The sequence below is a fragment of the Thrips palmi genome, unplaced genomic scaffold, assembly GCF_012932325.1.
Source record: "Thrips palmi isolate BJ-2018 unplaced genomic scaffold, TpBJ-2018v1 HiC_scaffold_10, whole genome shotgun sequence".
In the NCBI taxonomy this organism is placed as follows: Eukaryota; Metazoa; Arthropoda; class Insecta; order Thysanoptera; family Thripidae; genus Thrips; species Thrips palmi.
Window position 1 is genome coordinate 15,272,873 of NW_023144621.1, and position 16,474 is coordinate 15,289,346.

At 59.1% G+C, this 16,474-nt stretch overlaps 1 protein-coding gene across 6 annotated transcripts in view; it reads right to left on the minus strand.

Annotated features, from left to right (window-relative positions):
• Nucleotides 1-16,474, minus strand: part of LOC117654527 (CLIP-associating protein 1-A) — a 48,894-nt gene that overhangs the window by 30,182 nt on the left and 2,238 nt on the right. For all 6 annotated transcript variants that reach the window (XM_034401218.1, XM_034401215.1, XM_034401217.1 and 3 more), the window contains exons 3-5: nt 1,963-2,068; nt 1,298-1,469; nt 686-862 (exon numbers count right to left, since the gene is read on the minus strand). In XM_034401218.1, the coding sequence (XP_034257109.1) occupies nt 686-862; nt 1,298-1,469; nt 1,963-2,068 (455 nt within the window). The remainder of the gene's footprint in view (nt 1-685; nt 863-1,297; nt 1,470-1,962; nt 2,069-16,474) is intronic.

Below are 16,474 nucleotides of genomic sequence, written 5' to 3' on the forward strand. Positions count from 1 at the left end.
TTTAACACTAATTTTACAACTATTAACCAATGATCCTTAACCTGCTTTTAATTAGAGTTTTCCCATAAAAAAGGGGTCAACTGCTAAACGCAATTCCTACATATAATTTTTTTTTCTCGAGAGCCATTTGCTTACGAAAATAACTTCATTTCATCCTGCGTTTCTTCGAAGGATAGTGAAATAACAGATAAGATTATAGTACGATGATAAAGACCAAATACAACAAAACAGTTGTTTTAAAAAAAGTGTAGTCAAAATAAGTCTTTGAGGAACACTTCATGAAAGGAAATACACACAGAACTATTTTTCTTGAGTCATAAATAATACACTAAAATAAAATGTAAATTTACTGTGAGGTTTGAGCCTTGTCAACGGTTTTGTCTGTTTTTCTTCTGAAGGCCAGAATGGAACCATAAATGGAACCAGTGAGAGAGGTTTCCGTGAGGCGCACAAACTTAGCTTTTATTGAGACTTTTAGGAGCCCACATCTCGTAAATGTTTACAGACAAAAGAGTTCTATGCCTATGACAACTTTAATTCAAAATTGAATTTTAAATTTAAGTCATCCTAAGCACATCTCTTGGCGTTAACAAAATTTATTTTATTAAATTGAAAAACAGCAACAAAAAAAAAGTCAGTTGGCACGCTTTGGCTTTTTGGAGTAGTAAAGTTAGAGTGTGCTTACTTGGAGGGCGGCACCGGGTGCTTCTTGTTGAGGTCCTGCCGCAGCCGCTCCCCGACGTGGCGGTAGATGTCCACCAGGGCGTTGAAGGCGGCGTCGCGCACCGTCGCCATGGGGTCGCTCAGGGACTTGACGATGGCGGGGATGAGCCGCGACACGAGCAGGGACTGGATGCCGTGCCTGAATCAAAAACAACAACAAAATCTAGAACAAAAACGGTCACAAAAACAATAACAAAAATGACAGCAGCCGGAAGCAGACAGTGTCACTCGTTCCTCCGTGAGAACCACGACAGCGAATCGTACGATAACGAGTTTGTGATTGCGCACGATTTATCTCATCCGGAGGCGCAGTGAATTTTTTTTTTATTGAAAATTTTACGATGGTTGAGAGGTTACGCTGCGATGACCGCCGCCAGGCAGCTGCCGATTAGAAAAGTTACGTATCGCTTTACTGCAATGATATGCGACACGTCCACCGTAATAAAAGTGTTTCCAAGTGTTTTTTTTTTATTCTTTTAGAGAAATCATTGCAATGACGTCGGTTTATCCCGAATCAAATTTAATCTTGCAAAAAAAAAGCCATATTCGAAATTATGCGAAGCAGGGTACGTACTCATTGATGGTAGTGACAAGTGTCGTCAGCACTTCTTCCCGGATCCTCCCGTTCTTGTGCGCGAAGGCGGGCGTGAGCTTATCAAACAGTTGCTGGGCGGAAACCACATCCCTTTCTAAAATTTTCATTAAAAGAAGTTGAGCTTTGCTGCGGACCATGTCCTTGCTGTCGCCTGAAAAAAAAAAAACAGAAAGAGACAACAATTAGTTTCCTCGCTTCATTTTCAAGGTTCCGCAACCCCAGAAAAGATCGCATGCCGAGCGTCCATTTTCACTCAGGCAAGGTGAGCCACCCTTCTTTCCCACCTTATCTTATCAGGGACTAGATCTCCCCGAATCGGAACCATTCCCACAGACACTCCGTGCCAGTACCCCTTTCAACGAGTAAACAAGTTTTCGTATTTATTATTTTCAAAACAGCACGAAAGAGTTGTTTAGAAAATTTAGGGTCAGATGGGGTAGTTTTGGGACACGGGATAAAATTGCGACAGCGCTTTCTTGATCAGGTTTGACAATTTAGGCCTCATGCCACAGCAATTGTGATGTATTTATAATAAAAATAACATCTCGTAAAGAGTGAGTTTCTAAAATGTCAAATCTAACCCTAACCAATTTTTATTCCACCCCCCCCCCTCTTTTCCTCCCTAAACAAAATGCAACACTTACCTAGTCTATCGATGATTGGAGGTAAAACAGTCTGTAAATATGGCCTGAAGTCGCCGCCCATGCGGTCCACGAGGTAGGTCATGGCGTCCAGTCCATTCTGGCACACCTGCAACAAGCAAAACCGGTGTCAAATTAGTCCACGAGCTCGCAACAGCCGCACCAGCCGCACCACGCAGCGCGCTGCCGCCTGCAAGTGCCGGGGTAGGCAACCCGCCGCACATACGTGTCTTGTTGCTCGGATATTGCCTACCCTCGCAGGGGCCTTCGAGACTAAATTTGACGGGGTGGGCTGCGAAAAGAGAAAGAAAGAGGCATTCCGAACAGAAACTACGTCACTCTTCCTCCCGGCAGTGAGAACACACACGAGCAGGCAAACATTCCCACAAAGCCAATGGCACATCATTATTTGTGGTCCAGCCTCTCAAGTTCAAGTTGCACCAGGAGCATTGCTCTCGGGCTTTTTCCCAGGCAGGCTTTGGTTCACAACGCTTTGAACGTTGAGAATTTTCGACTACTCCATGAGGCAAAGCGGTCGACAATGCCGCGAACGCCTGCGACGGACAGGGTAGGCAACCGGCTCCACACGCGTGTCTCGCATCAGCCGCTTTGCCTACTCCGCATTACCATTACCATTACCATTACGGGCAAGACCACACATGATCGTATGCCGTAGGGGCCTCGGTGGGGCTTGTCTAGCCTCCGTAAAGGCAATGCCTGATACGCAGGCATCGCAACCCAGCGCACAGTAGGCCAGAAGACCAGTGGAGGCGGCCAAAATTCTAGACGCGTTTTTAACTCCAGACTCGCTAAATGGGACTCGAACCGAACGTGTGACCCCACCAAAGGATTTCTCTCCTAACGAGGAGTCCGTTGATGGGGTCACACGTTTGGTTCTAGTCCTGTTCAGCGACTCTGGAGCTCAAAACGCGTCTAGAGTTTTGGCCGCCTGCGCCGGTCTTCTGGCCCACCGTGCGTCGCAGCCTGCCGGCCGGAAGCCTCAGTCAAGGCCTTTCAAAAGCCTTTCGTCTTTGAGGGCCAATCAATCAAATCCCTCCGAGGAGTGTGACAACACGATAAAGAGCGCGCACGGACAAGCGTGCGCCGAGCCGACCGAGCTGGCAGCCAGGGAGCCGGACAGCCGCGCAGGCAGGCAGTCGAGCAGGCAGCCGAGCAGGCAGCCAAGCGTGGCGACGAACGACGCTATGCTTGACGGTCCCGTCGTCTATTGGTACACTACAGATGTGAAGAAAAAAAATGCACCTTGTACCTATTCAGCGCCCCACAGTGCGGGTCAGAAGACCGGTGGAGGTGGGCAAGATTCCGGACGCGTGTTGAGCTCTAGCGTCCCTAAACAGGGTAGGGTTTTAAACCGAACGTGTGACCCCACCAAGGTATTCCTCGTTCGGAGAGCAATCCATTCGTGGGTTCACACGTTCGGTTCGAGTCCTGTTTAGCCACTCTGGAACTCAAAACGCGTCCAGAATTTTGACCGCCTCCACCGGTCTTCTGACCCAGTACTGTGTGACCCCTTCAATAACGCCCGCTTACCAAAAAACAATCTCGGCGGTGTCCGTATTAGCCAATGGCCACATTGGATTTCCCCAACGTATGATCAAAAACCGAAAGTACACGACTTTACGTTCGCGGCACTGTTGGCAGTGTGGCGTGCACAAACATGCACGGACACGCAAATACAGCACTCGGATTTGTCCCCGCGCGATTAGCACCTACACCAAGTGGCCGACCGCCAGCCATCCGTCTCCCTCGCACCCTCAGGGAGGGCCCCACGGAGGGCCCCACGGAGGGCCCCACGGAGGGCCCCACGGAGGGCCCCACGGAGGGCCCCACGGAGGGCCCCACGGAGGGCCCCACGGAGGGCCCCACGCAGGGCCCCACGGAGGGCCCCACGCAGGGCCCCACGGAGGGCCCCACGGAGGGCCCCACGGAGGGCCCCACGGAGGGCCCCACGGAGGGCCCCACGCAGGGCCCCACGAGTGCGACAGAGACGACTCCTCTGAATCGCTCGCCCGGGGCGCCAATTGGCGCTAAAAGAGCGCTGTCCGCGTGTTGTGAGTAGCGGCAGTACCGCACACCGAGAGGGGGCAGGGCGAGGGGGAGGGGTGGGGAAGAAGAGGGGGGACGAAGAGAGGGGAGGAAGAGAGGGGAAGAAGAGGGGGAGAGGAGGGAAGGAGGGGAAGGAGGAAGAGCGGAAGGAGGTTGGGTGGTAAAAAGTGGGCATCAATCAATTCAAGAAGACCTTTCTTTTTTTGCCACTGCTGCAGGCTTATTCCGCACACCGTTTTCTCGCTCTGAGTCCCTGTCGCTCTCTCTACCTCGCACCACGAAAGGACGCCCCACGAGTGCGAGAGAGACAGCGCGTACGATCTGCTCGATCATCGGTCCGGCAGTCCCACGGCGTGCCCCGTCGATACCCCATGCAGTGCAGCGGCACGGCGGCGCGGAGTAGCGCCGTGGCGAGGGCGTGGCGCCCCACACTGTAACACTGTCACTGCCGCGGCACGGCCACGCCACTGCCGCCCCGTGACGCATGGCGCCTGTAAGACAATACATGCTTTGTGCAACCACGCCAACACGGGGAGTGGGAGCACGGCGCGGCACGGCGCGGCACCGCGCGGTCCAATGAGCAGGCAAGGGCAGGGCCCCGGGCAGGAGGGACTCGCCCATCCCTTGAGGAACCGCGCGGAGTAACCACACTGCGAAGAAAAAGCGTGAATTTTGAAATGCCGAGGAGGCGAGAGGATGTGGCGGTCAAGCGGGGACGCGAGGGCGCCGACCGTGGCGCGGCATGGCGCGGCGCGGCGGTGCGGCGACGCGGCCCCGGGACTCGTGCGGGGGCGTTGTGTGTTTGGTCCAGTTGAGACCAGATGAGATGAGATGGGGCAGGACCCGGCACGGCCCGGCACGGCCCGGCACCGCGCCGGATTGGCTGGGGACTGGATCACTGTGAAAATTAGGCGCAGTTTCTTCGCAGGAATCGCATTTTGGCTCGACGTTGCAGCAGTCAGTTTGCTCGAGCACCGCTTAAGTGATTGGCCAAAATCACGGCAGCGTTTCCCTTGCACTGCAACTGTCCTAGACGCTTCGCAAGCACCCTGCTCCCCAGTCGTCGTCCACCCAAACTCCGGTCAGTCCGTCGGAGTAAGTCCTTCCTCACTTCCTTCCTAGCGCCCCCCCCCCCTCCCCCCACTTCCTGGCTGCCTGCGCCGCCGCGCCCCGCCACGCCCACTGCCCGCCTAGGAGCAACAACAACAACGCCACCAGCTGGAGAGCGTCAATTCAAAAGACATTCGCGCGATGTTATCGCATTACGCGTTCTCGCGAGAACTGTGTCACGCGCGCGCGTCCTCGGCGGGCTGAGCAGCGCTTTCGTCGCTCCGTCTCTCTCGCACTCGTGGGGCGTCACGCCGGGCGTCCTGCAGACCGCAGGGGGTGCGAGGGAGACAGAGCGACCGGCCGCCTGGCTCAAACCCCGAGAGGGTCACGGCCGCGCGCCCAAGTCACGGCTCTTGTTACGTCAGACGTGACAGAAAGACCGCGCGCCCGGCTCGGCTCGGCCAGGCCGGTGTGTGCTGATGACGTGAGTGAGTGTGTGTTTGGGGGTGCGCCCCGGCGTGGCCACGGCTGTGCCCAGTGCCAGGTCCCCGGGTGGCCGCCCGCCCACCCCGCCGGCGCCAGCCAGCCGCCGTCTTCGCCGCTGTCATGGTCAGGGCCGCGGCGGGGCGGGGCTCGGCGTGGCCCAGCAGGCAGCGTGCCACCACCCTGTAGCGCGCGCCCAACGCGCGTCGTCCGCCAGGCACCGCGACAACCAAGACAGCGGCACCAGGACCACCAGAGCACCGCGTCGTCGTCGTCGGCCACCAGAGCACCGCGTCGTCGTCCCCCAGAGCGAGCAACGCGTCGTCGTCCACCAGAGCACCACGTCGTCGTCGACCCCCAAAGCACCGCGTCGTCTCGTCCCCCAAGCACACGTCGTCCTCGTCCGCCAGAGCGCCGCGTCGTCCACGCATTGCGTCTGCAGGGCGGCCGTTTCGGCTTCATTGCGCCTAATTGCAGGAGCTGGCCATGCTGGCCGTGCTGCTGCTCCGCCCCCGCGGCCCTCGAGGCCCCAGGCCCTGCAGGCTGAGTCGTTTTCATCGTTCATCGCTGTCTCTTTCGCACTCAAAGGCATCGCATACAGGTGCGAGAGAGACGGAGCCACGAAAACCACTTTCGTAATCAGCCTGCAGAGCCCTAGACTGTCGCCGGCCCGGCTCGCGGTGTTTGGACAGATGATAACGTCAGAGGTGCGGCACGCGGCACCGTGGGGCCTGCAGGCTGTTTCCGAAGACCAATCGCCCCGTCTGTGTCGCACTCACGTGGCGTGCCGCAGGCCGCAGGGGTGCGAGAGAGACGGAGAGAGACGGCGATGAAGTACAGAGCGGAATCGCCCGCGCACTGCGAGGGCCGATACACCGCGTCCTTCAGCCAGACTTTGCCGCTTTTGCCGGCCTATCAGCGGCACTCTCACTCTCACCTCAACGCCCACCGCGCACAGTGGGCCAGAAGACCGGTGGAGGAGGCCGACTCTAGTCGCCTTTTGAGCTCCAGAGTCGCTAAATGGGACTCGAACCGAACGTGTGACTCCATCAATGGATTCCTCGTTCGGAGAGCAATCCATTGGTGGGGTCACAAGTTCGGTTCGAGTCCTATTTAGCGACTCTGGAGCTCAAAACGCGTCCAGCGTTTTGACCGCCTCCACCGGAGGACTGACGAGGCCAACGGACCATCTTCGGTCCGACGTTCGGATATTTTGGACGCAGCTCCTTTTGGCAATCTGTGTTCTAAACGCTCTCAGACTCAACCTTTCCGAAATTAAATTTGCTACACCTGGCAGTCCACCAATATGGCCGAGTGCAGCAGGGGAGGTGGGAGGCAATTACAGTGCACCATAATTTCCGAGTCAGTCAGTCAATAAATACAAAACATAACATTTTCTTTCCCTGAAAACTTGAACCTGCCACGTCGTAACTCCATCAGGATATGAAAATCCCACAGATTACAGAGACACGCCACGCCGCAGCAGCGTCGAAGGATCGAGCAATTTTTACGACTTTTTTCACGGCATCCTTTTTAAGCTTGTCACTTTCGGGTAGCTCTCGGGGGGCGTCGCACAGCGCACACGCTTCACACCCGGGCCGGCCATGACGCCAAATTTGAAATGCCTTCTGACGTGCACCGACTGACGACTGGCGGAGGGGCGGATCGAGGAGAGGCGGTGAGAGGCGCGGTGGGGCGGGGCGGGGTGGGGCGGGGTGGGGCGAGGCGGGATGGGGTGGGGCGCGCCGCTGACGCCAATGAAGAACCCACGTAGCCTACCTGCGCCCGCGCCCCGCCAGGCCCGCGTCTTGGCGCCTGCCGCGTCGCCGCGTTCATTCATGCACTGTCCACCGGCACTGTCCATTCATCTCCTGCATTCGCCAGTCCGCCCCGCCGCACAGTGGGCCAGCAGACTGGTGGAGGCGGCCAAAACTCTAGACGCGTTTTGAGCTCCAGAGTCGCTAAACAGGACACGAACCGACCGTGCGACTCCACCAATGGATTCCTCGTTCGGAGAGCAATCTATTGGTGGGGTCACACGTTTGCTTTGGGCACCGTTCAGTACAGTGACGTGTTTCGTGCTTCGGCCGACAACTCTGGGCACGTGTTGAGGTTCAGATCGACAGTCCTCAAATAGGACGCACTCGAAGGGACTCGAGGATTGCCCTTTGAGCGACGAGTCTATCGACGAGCCCTCACGTGTTCGATTCGAGTCCTGTTGGAGGAGGACATTCGTGCGCAAAACATGACCAGAGGCGCCGACCCGCTGTGCACACGCCGAAATGCGCGTTTTGCGGAATTTCTGTGTCGTGACGAGGTTCGTGACGGGGTTCGTGACGGTGTCGCTCCGTGACGTTTCGTGACGGTTCGAGACGGTTCGTGACGTGGCCGGGCGACGCGAGTCCCGTATAAATCAGAGCTTTGCACTTGACTTTGGGTCTGGCGGCGCTGTGGCGGCACGGCATGGCTCGGGCGGCATGTGGCGCGGGCCTGCAGTCCGACTCCGAACACTGCTCCGTCTCTCTCTCGCAACCCCTGCGGGGCGCCCCGTGAGTGCGAGAGAGAGGGACAGCACGCTTCGGCCCCAGCCCGCCGGCCGAGGCGCGGGGCGGCGCGCGGGCCAGGTGGCAGGGAAGTCTCCTCCTACCCGGGGACCATATACGGGAGGCTGGGCCTGGCTGGGCCTGGCTGGGCCAGGCCGGCTCATTCCGCGCACATCGCTGTCGTCGCTCCGTCTCCCTCGCACTCACGGGCCGTCCCGTAGGGGTGCGAGAGAGACAGAGAGACAGGCCGGGCCGGCGGCGTGCGCACCGCGCAGCCACTATCGCCACTTTTCGCGAAACAAACTGCGAATAGCCGCGCCGCGCCGCCAATAGGCCAATAGCGTCCGCCACCTCGCGCCGTGCCGCCGTGCCGCCGGGGAGTCCACAGTGCACATGACTTTCTAGGACACGTTGAGTGCGCGACTGTCCTCAAACAGGGCTCGCTTTTTTATGCCTTGGATTTACCCGGACTAACCCAGTGCACCTCTTCAAGCGGCACCGGCAGCACCACCACTGTAAAAACTGACGACAGGGCATCGCGTCGTCCCACCCGGTGCACGCTCAAAACCTCACAAACTATTTTGAGCATACATAATACAAACTAATTTACTTTGTTCTACGAAGAAATAGTTCGTATTTTACGAAGTGTCTTGTTTTCTTTGTAAGCTTATGTATGCTCAAAGTACTTCGTTATAACAAGCTGCTTCTCTTTGTAAGGCCCAAAATAGTTTGTAAGGTTTTCAGAGTGTGGATTCACCGACGGCGCGGAAGGCGCGAGCGCTGCCATGCACGCCGCCACGGCGCCACGGCGACGCGAGGCCGAGGCCTCCGCGGCCACACCTCGGCGGCGCGCGCGGAGTTCCACTCCGGAGCTGCCACAACATTTGGAATTTCGGTTTCCATGACGTTTCCATGACATCTCACCGACAAAAATCGAGATTTTTCATGACTGTCTCTGGAAACATTCATGGGGGTGGGCTGTAAAAGTAAAAGACCGTAACCTTAGGATGCCCCTCCCACTTCTTTGCGATTTTCCCTCACACTGTGACCGATATCCACGACTTTTCCACAATTTCCATGGCTTTTCCTCATGACTTTACCATTATTTCCACGACTTTTCCTTGATTTCCAAGACGCGTGGCAACCCCGTTGAGGCGCAGCCGTCAAAGCGGCACGAAGGACACCGCGCGTCATGTCCTTCGCTGCACCCAAATCACAGCCGAATTTCCAAACCTAATTCGGTTTCGTGTCGCCTTTTATTTCCTCTATTTCTTTTTTCACTCGGGCCGCGCGACCAGCGCGACATGGCAGCCATCAAGTCTCCATTAGGCTGGGCGGGCTGGGCGGGCCTGCAGCCGCCTCATTCCCAACACCGTCGCTCTGTCTCTCTCGCACCCAGACGGAACGCCCCACGAGTGCGAGAGGGACAGGGCGACTGCTGCCGGCCTGCTGGCCGCCGACTCAAGGATCGGGATTAGATTTGGCTAATCGTGCATCCGGCCTGCCACCGGCATCAGGCCTAGCATCAGGCTGGACGGAGTGCCTCGTCGCTCTGTCTCTCCCGCACTCGCGGGGCGGCCCGTTGGGGCCCGTTGGGGTGCGAGAGAGACAAGGCACTCCGCGACGCAAGCGCCAGTCGGCCGGCAGACGCCCGACAGAAGCAGCAGCGCCACCTAGACACCGCTTGACAAGGGCCACACATCGCACAGTGGGCCAGAAGACCGGCCGAGACCGGCCACTGCCGGCCAAAACTCTCGACGCGTTTTGAGCTCTAACGTCGCTAATTGGGACTCAAACCGGGCGTGTGACTCCACCGATGAATTCCTTATTCGGAGAGCAATTCATTGGTGGGGTCACACGTTCGATTCGAGTCATGTTGAGCGACTTTGGAGCTCAAAACGCGTCTAGAGTTTTGGCCGCCTCCACCGGTCCAAGTGGCTTACGGACAGCCCCCGCCTCGGCCGAAGCCCTGGCTAACCTAACCTGCCGGTGCCTCCGCGACACCGCCAAGGCCGCCAAGGCCGCCGCCAAGGCCGCGTCGCTGCGGGACGGTCCCTCGCGGTCCCCGCCACACCTTCCTTCCGGTGACCAATCAACGACCTGCCGCCACTTTTACAGTGCGCGCGGCAAACGACGACAACGGCACTCTGCAGGCTGATTCCGAGAGTCGTTTTGTCGCTCTGTCTCTCTCGCACCCCAACGGAACGCCCCATGAGTGCGAGAGAGAGAGAGACGAAAACGACTCTCATAATGAGTCTGCTGTGGCGATTGGGAGTCACAGCCGATGCAAGGTAGGATGCTGCTGCAGACGGCTGCGAATTTCGGGAGTCTGCCAGGCACGGCACGGCACGGCGCCTCTCCCTTCCCCATCGACTGCAGGCCTGCAAGGGTCCCCCTAGGCGGGTGAAAGTGAAATGTCATGCAATGTTGGCGGGGCGGGGCGGGGCGGGGCGGGGCGGGGCGGGGCGGGGCGGGGCGGGGCGAAGCGGGGCGGGCAGCTCCAACAGTCTTGGGGCTCTAGTCGAGCCGCGAGCCGCGACGGACGGGACTGGCGCCGGTCCAGACGGGTGGGCGCCCCGGCACCCCGCCCCGCCCCACCCCGCCGCGCCCCGCGCCGCGCGCCCGCCGCCGCGGACCGCTTCCCACACGGTAACGTTCGCCGCGGCGTGCGGCGCGCGGTTCGCCGGGCAGCCCGCCGCCGCGGTCCGCGGTCCCCAGTCAACCTCCGCCGACCCCACCTCGACCACCGCCGCCACCGCGCCGCGCCGCCGAGGCTGACCCCACATAACCAAAAGCCCACCTTGACCGACCACTCCACTCCGCCAGTGGCGGATCCAGAGACGGCCTTTGAGGGGGGCAAAGTGGCACTTTTAACTACTGACAATGAATGGCAAAGTATGTCTGTTTCCCTCACTTTCAGGCGTTTAATAAATCCCATAGAGGGGGGGGGGCTTCCCCCGGATCCCCGCCTTGGACTTCAATCCACGCCACTGCCCATCCACACGGCCCGCCACTACCCCGGCTGGCGGCCACCGCGACTTCGACCACCAAATTCCAGCTGGCTGTGTCCCCGTCCTACGACTCTCAGGTTGAGAGCCGCAACAACGAACATTCCTCTGAAAATTTGCTATCACTTCAAATGAAGAAAGACATTTTGAGGAGACATCTAAATTTTTCAGTGATCACGCGCTGAGTGGCGTAAAATTAAAATTCAGTTTCGGACGGTTGACCTGCGTTTCATCGTCAGATCAGGCTACTTGGTCCAAAAGGGGGACTTGAAACACCTGCACAGACTCCAGCGACAGAGCCTCCTTGGAACGGCCGTCCCACAGTGTGCCAGAAGGCCGGTGGAGGTAGCCAAAACTCTGGACGCGTTTTGAGCTCCAGAGTCGCTGTACAGGACTCGAACGGAGCGTGTGACCCCACCAATGGATTCCTCGTCCGGAGAGCAATTCATTAGTGGGGTCACACGTTCGGTTCGAGTCCCGTCTAGCGACTCTGGAGCTCCAAACGCGTCTAGGGTTTAGGCCACCTCCACTGGTCTTCTGGCCCACTGCGCGTCCTTCCCCGACCTTGAGATGGAAGCCGGCCGGGCGGTCCATCAGGTTCATCAACCCCCGGCTCTTATTCCTGTCCCCTCGGCGGGCCGCTCTGTCTCTCTCGCACTCATGGGACGCTCCGTAGGGGTGCGAGAGAGACAGAGCGACCAAAGCACTGCGCCGAATCGCTCGCCGCGGGGGTGGAGGCGACCACGCGCTGAGCCCGGTCCAACAACAACCACCCCGACTAAAAAACAAAAACAATAAGACAACGACCATCGCGTTTCGTAATGTAACGCGATACCCGCGAACGCCAAGCAACACGGCACGCCTGCGAAAGAGAGAGGGACAGAGACAGAGCACTACGGTGATGACAATGAGTGGGACAGAGACAGGGCACTAGAAGCACGGTGATGACAATGAGTGGGACAGAGACAGAACGTTTGCTCTTTTACAGAAGTACGGCAATGAGTGGGACAGCGGCAGAGCGCTGCTCTAGGAGCACGACAGTCCGACTCACTTCCGGTTATGGCTGTGGTCGGCTGGCCGGGCCGGCAGGCCGATTCCGAACAGTGTGGCTGCTCTCTGTCTCTCTCGCTCTCGCACTCATCGGGCATCGCACGGAGCGAGACGAAGAGCGACGAAGTTCGGAAACCGTCCGCGGAGAGTGTGTTTGAGAAAGAAAGAGAGAGGAGAGGTGCACGTGGAAACCGGATAGGGTGAGAGACGATGCAGTTGCGTCAAAGAAGACGAACCGACGAGCGAGTGAGAGAGAAAGAGGCGACGATGGAGAGTGTGAGAAAGAGAGAGAGAAAGACGCGCCCTGCGGCCGCCCTACCCTGGCCTAAGTTTAGCGTGGCGCGCCCTCTACGCCTCAAAGGTCCCGAAGGAGTGCACCGCGCCCCGTGCAACGACGCGCACCGGGCCCCGAGGGGGCGACGCACTGCACACTCCTTCCGAGAGCGTTCTCGTCGCTCTGTCTCTCTCGCACCCCAGCGGAACGTCCCTAGAGTGCGAGAGAGACAGAGCGACGAAGACGGCTCTCGGAATCAGTCCGCTGCCTAGAGCAGAGTGGCACTCGCCCAGCGGCAGTGCCAGCTCAAAGACCGTTCAAAATGTGTGGAACTCCCTGGCCGCTCCGCCCAGAAAGTGGGGACCAGAAGACTGCCGCAGGTGGCCAAAACTCAAGTCGCGTTTTGACCTCCGGAGTGGCTACACAGGACTCGAACTGAACGTGTGACCCCTACATTGCTATCCGAACGAGGATCCGAACGAGGGTCCATTGGTGGGGTCACACCTCAGGTCACACGTTTCGTTTCGAGTCCTGTTTAGTGACTCTAGAGATTTGGCCGCCTCCACCGGTCTTCTGGCCCACTGTGGGACACTCCAAAGTGACCCTCGGCACAGAACGCAGTGGCCCTGGCGGGGCACTCTGCCTAAATTGCGCGCGTGCGCCACTCGCGGGTTGCTCCACCTCAAAAGTGCGTCACACCCATCCATGTACACCTCCCCCTCCCCTTCCCCCACGCCCCCGCAGCCCCCGCGCCTCACCGGAGTGAGCGGCTACCGAGTTGATCGGCATTGCCGGACAAGTAATTAAAAATATGCAAACCATTCAGCTGCTAAACCAGCAGCGACCGAGTGGGAGGTCTCTCTCGCACTCACGAGGCGCTCCGCCGCGCTCCCCACCGGTGCGAGAGAGACAGAGCGACGGCCGCACTGCGCGTGCTGTGTGGTTTCCTTCAATTCGTTTTCCGTCTCGCGTCTTTTAATTGTTTATTCCTCCGCCTTTCCTCCTTCATTTCTGTCCCATTTTTTTGGGCGGGCACGCGCGCGATGGGGTGGGCGGTGCCCTGGCGGTGCCGCGCGAGATGCCAGCCCGAGCGATACATGCAGAGTGACTCAGGAGGAGGTAAGGCAGCAGACTCATTCCGAAAGTCGTTTTCGTCGCTCTCTCTCTCGCACTCGTGGGGCGTCCCGTTTGGGTGCGAGAGAGACAGAGTGACGAAAACGACTCTCGGAATCAGTCCGCAGCAAGGCATAGCGGGCAGGCCATCGCGCCCAACGCCGTAGGGAGAGGACAGGGGCGGACAAGGAGGTGGGGAAAGGGGGAGGGGGAGCCAAATTAGACAAGGCAGAGGGGTAGGCCATGGTTCATGGGACGGAAACGGAGGCTGACATTTCAAACGCGGCGCGCGCCACGGCCCGCACGGCCACCGTCCTCCGAGACTATGCACAGTGAGCCCGGCGCAGGCGACCAAAACTCAAGACGCGTTTTGAGCTCCAGGGTCGTTAAACAGGACTCGAACCGAACGTGTGAACCCACCAATGGATACCTCGTTCGGAGAGCAATCCATTGGTGGGGTCACACGTTCGGTTCGAGTCCCATTTAGCGACTCTGGAGCTCAAAACGCGTTTAGAGTTTTGATCGCTTCCACCGATCTTCTGGCCCACTGTGCGATGCACTCCTCCTCCGTCGTGACGGCGACGCGCCAATCTAGCGATTCAGGAAGAGTCGTGCTACGTCGCTGTCTCTGTCGCACTCATGGCGTCCTGCTCAAGGGTGGGAGAGAGACAGAGCGACGAACCGATCTTCTGAATCCCTCGTCAGCCAACGGGGCAGGACGAGCAGCGCTTTCGGCAGCGCTCTGTCCGTCTCTCTCGCACTCACAGCGCGCCCCGCAAGGGGTGCGAGAGAGACGCGACCCGCGAGACGCTATAGCCGCGCTAGCCGCGCCGCGGCGGTATACACTGTACAGGAACAAACACGCGCCAAGTTTGCACCTCAAGATAATGCGTGCGCGAAGCAGGAAGAGGGGAGGGGAGGGGGAGGGCTGCCACGGGGAGGGGGGAGGGGAGTGGGGAGGAGGGAGGCAAGCGAGAGGGGGAGGGCCAAATAGAAACCCGCTGCGACTTGAAAACTCGCATAAAAGAGCAATTGTCGCGACTAGACCGACTTTCGGCCGGCGTGCGAATGCGAATCGAGGCGACACACGCGCACAGCAGTTCGCTTCCGAATAGCAGTGCTCTCGTCACCCCCGTCTCGCACTCGCGCGGCGCCCGGTAGGGGTGCGAGAGAGACAGAGCGACGAAAACATTTTGTTTGTCGGAATCAGTCCGGGGGGTGGCCCTCCGCGGCCGCCCCAGGAGGCGAGCGCGGGAAAGGCGGCGATGGTCGAGGGGAGAGGGGTGCGCACCCACGGTGGGCCAGGAGACCGGTGGAGGACTCGAACCGAACGTGTGACCCCACCAATGGGTTCCTCGTTCGGAGAGCAATCCATGGGTGGGGTCACACGTTCAGATCGAGTCTCATTTAGCGAACCTAGAGCTCAAAACGCGTCTCGAGTTTTGGCCGGCTGCGCTGGTCTCCTGGCCCACTGTGGGGTGGGGGTAAACTTGGCGACGGGAGGGGGAGGGGGGTCACGAAGGACATCAGCAGGCCGAGAGCCGCGTCGCGTGCGAAAAAGTCGCGCCAGCGGCAACCCTGCAGTGTGAGCAACCCCAACCCGAGCCCCCCACCCCTCCCGGCACAACCAACCCCAACCCCAACCCCGACCCCAACCCGGTCGGTCGCCCTGGCGTCCTTGCAAGGACGACCCAGACGCGGATAGAGAGGCAAGTAATAACTCCTTCACACGGCACGGCCGTTTGGCCGTTTCCGTGCCAATTTCACTTTCCCACCTGCACGGCTTCACGCCTTCCGCGCGGCGAACGTCGCGCCGCCAGCCGGGACGCCGCGGATGCAACGCGACGAACGAATTCAAATCGACGAAGGAATTCAAAGTGACATACGACGCAACGTGACGAACCATGCGACGTGACGACCGATGTAACGTGTGACCCTACCGAACGAGGAATCCGGTCGCACGTACGGTTCGAGTCCTGTTAAGCGACTCTACAGCTCAAAACGCGTCTAGAATTTTGGCCGCCTCCACCGGTCTTCTGGCCCACTGTGCGGTGCAGTGCGGTGTAGCCAGGCCCGCTTCGCCCGCTTCGATCGCGTCCCGTTCGAACGCAGCGCGATCCTAATCACTGATCCGGGCGCACCTGACCGCAGCGCGCAGCACCGCGGCCGACAGACGGCGAACGGCGCTGTCGTCGCTCTGCCTCTCTCGCACCCCTACGGTCCTACGGGACGCCCCACGAGCATGCCACGAGTGCGAGAGAGACAAGCGCGCGTTCGGATCGCGAGGCGGCCGCGGGCAGCCAGCGCGGGGCCAGGGCACCCAGGGCAGCCAGGCAGCGGGGCCCGGGCAGCCAGGCAGCCAGCAGCCCAGCAGCCAGGCCCCAGGATGCGTTTCCATAAGGCCTTCCCTTGCGCTTCGCGTCGCTTCGCGCTTAGCGCTTTGCGCGCACCGGCCGGCCGGCTGTACTCTGCCAACCAAATCCCTGCAGACTGATTCCGAGAGTCGGTTTCGTCGCTGACTCTCTAGCAGTCACACGGGACGCCCTATGAGTGCGAGAGAGACAGAGAGCGACGAAAACGACTCTCGGCATCAGTCTGCTGGCAGTCCCTAGCAGTTCCTGGCACCGGCACAGCACAGCTAGCCGCCCAGTCGTTTACAACAGGTGGCTTGACAGTGCAGTTGAGCACGGCACATGTTTGAAACTACCGCCCCATGTCATCACGTCTCACAGACTGTGAGTGACCACGACGCGAGGGGTGGAACCTTTGGGGGAGGGGAGGGGGAGGCAACGAGACGCGAATGAAGATTACATTCCTTCATACTGTTCCTCGAGTGAGTAAAAATTCTCAGCACCTCCATGACGAATCCATCCTTGCCAAACGCAAAGTTACTGACCAAGGGGAAACAACTCCAGCCAACTTTGTAC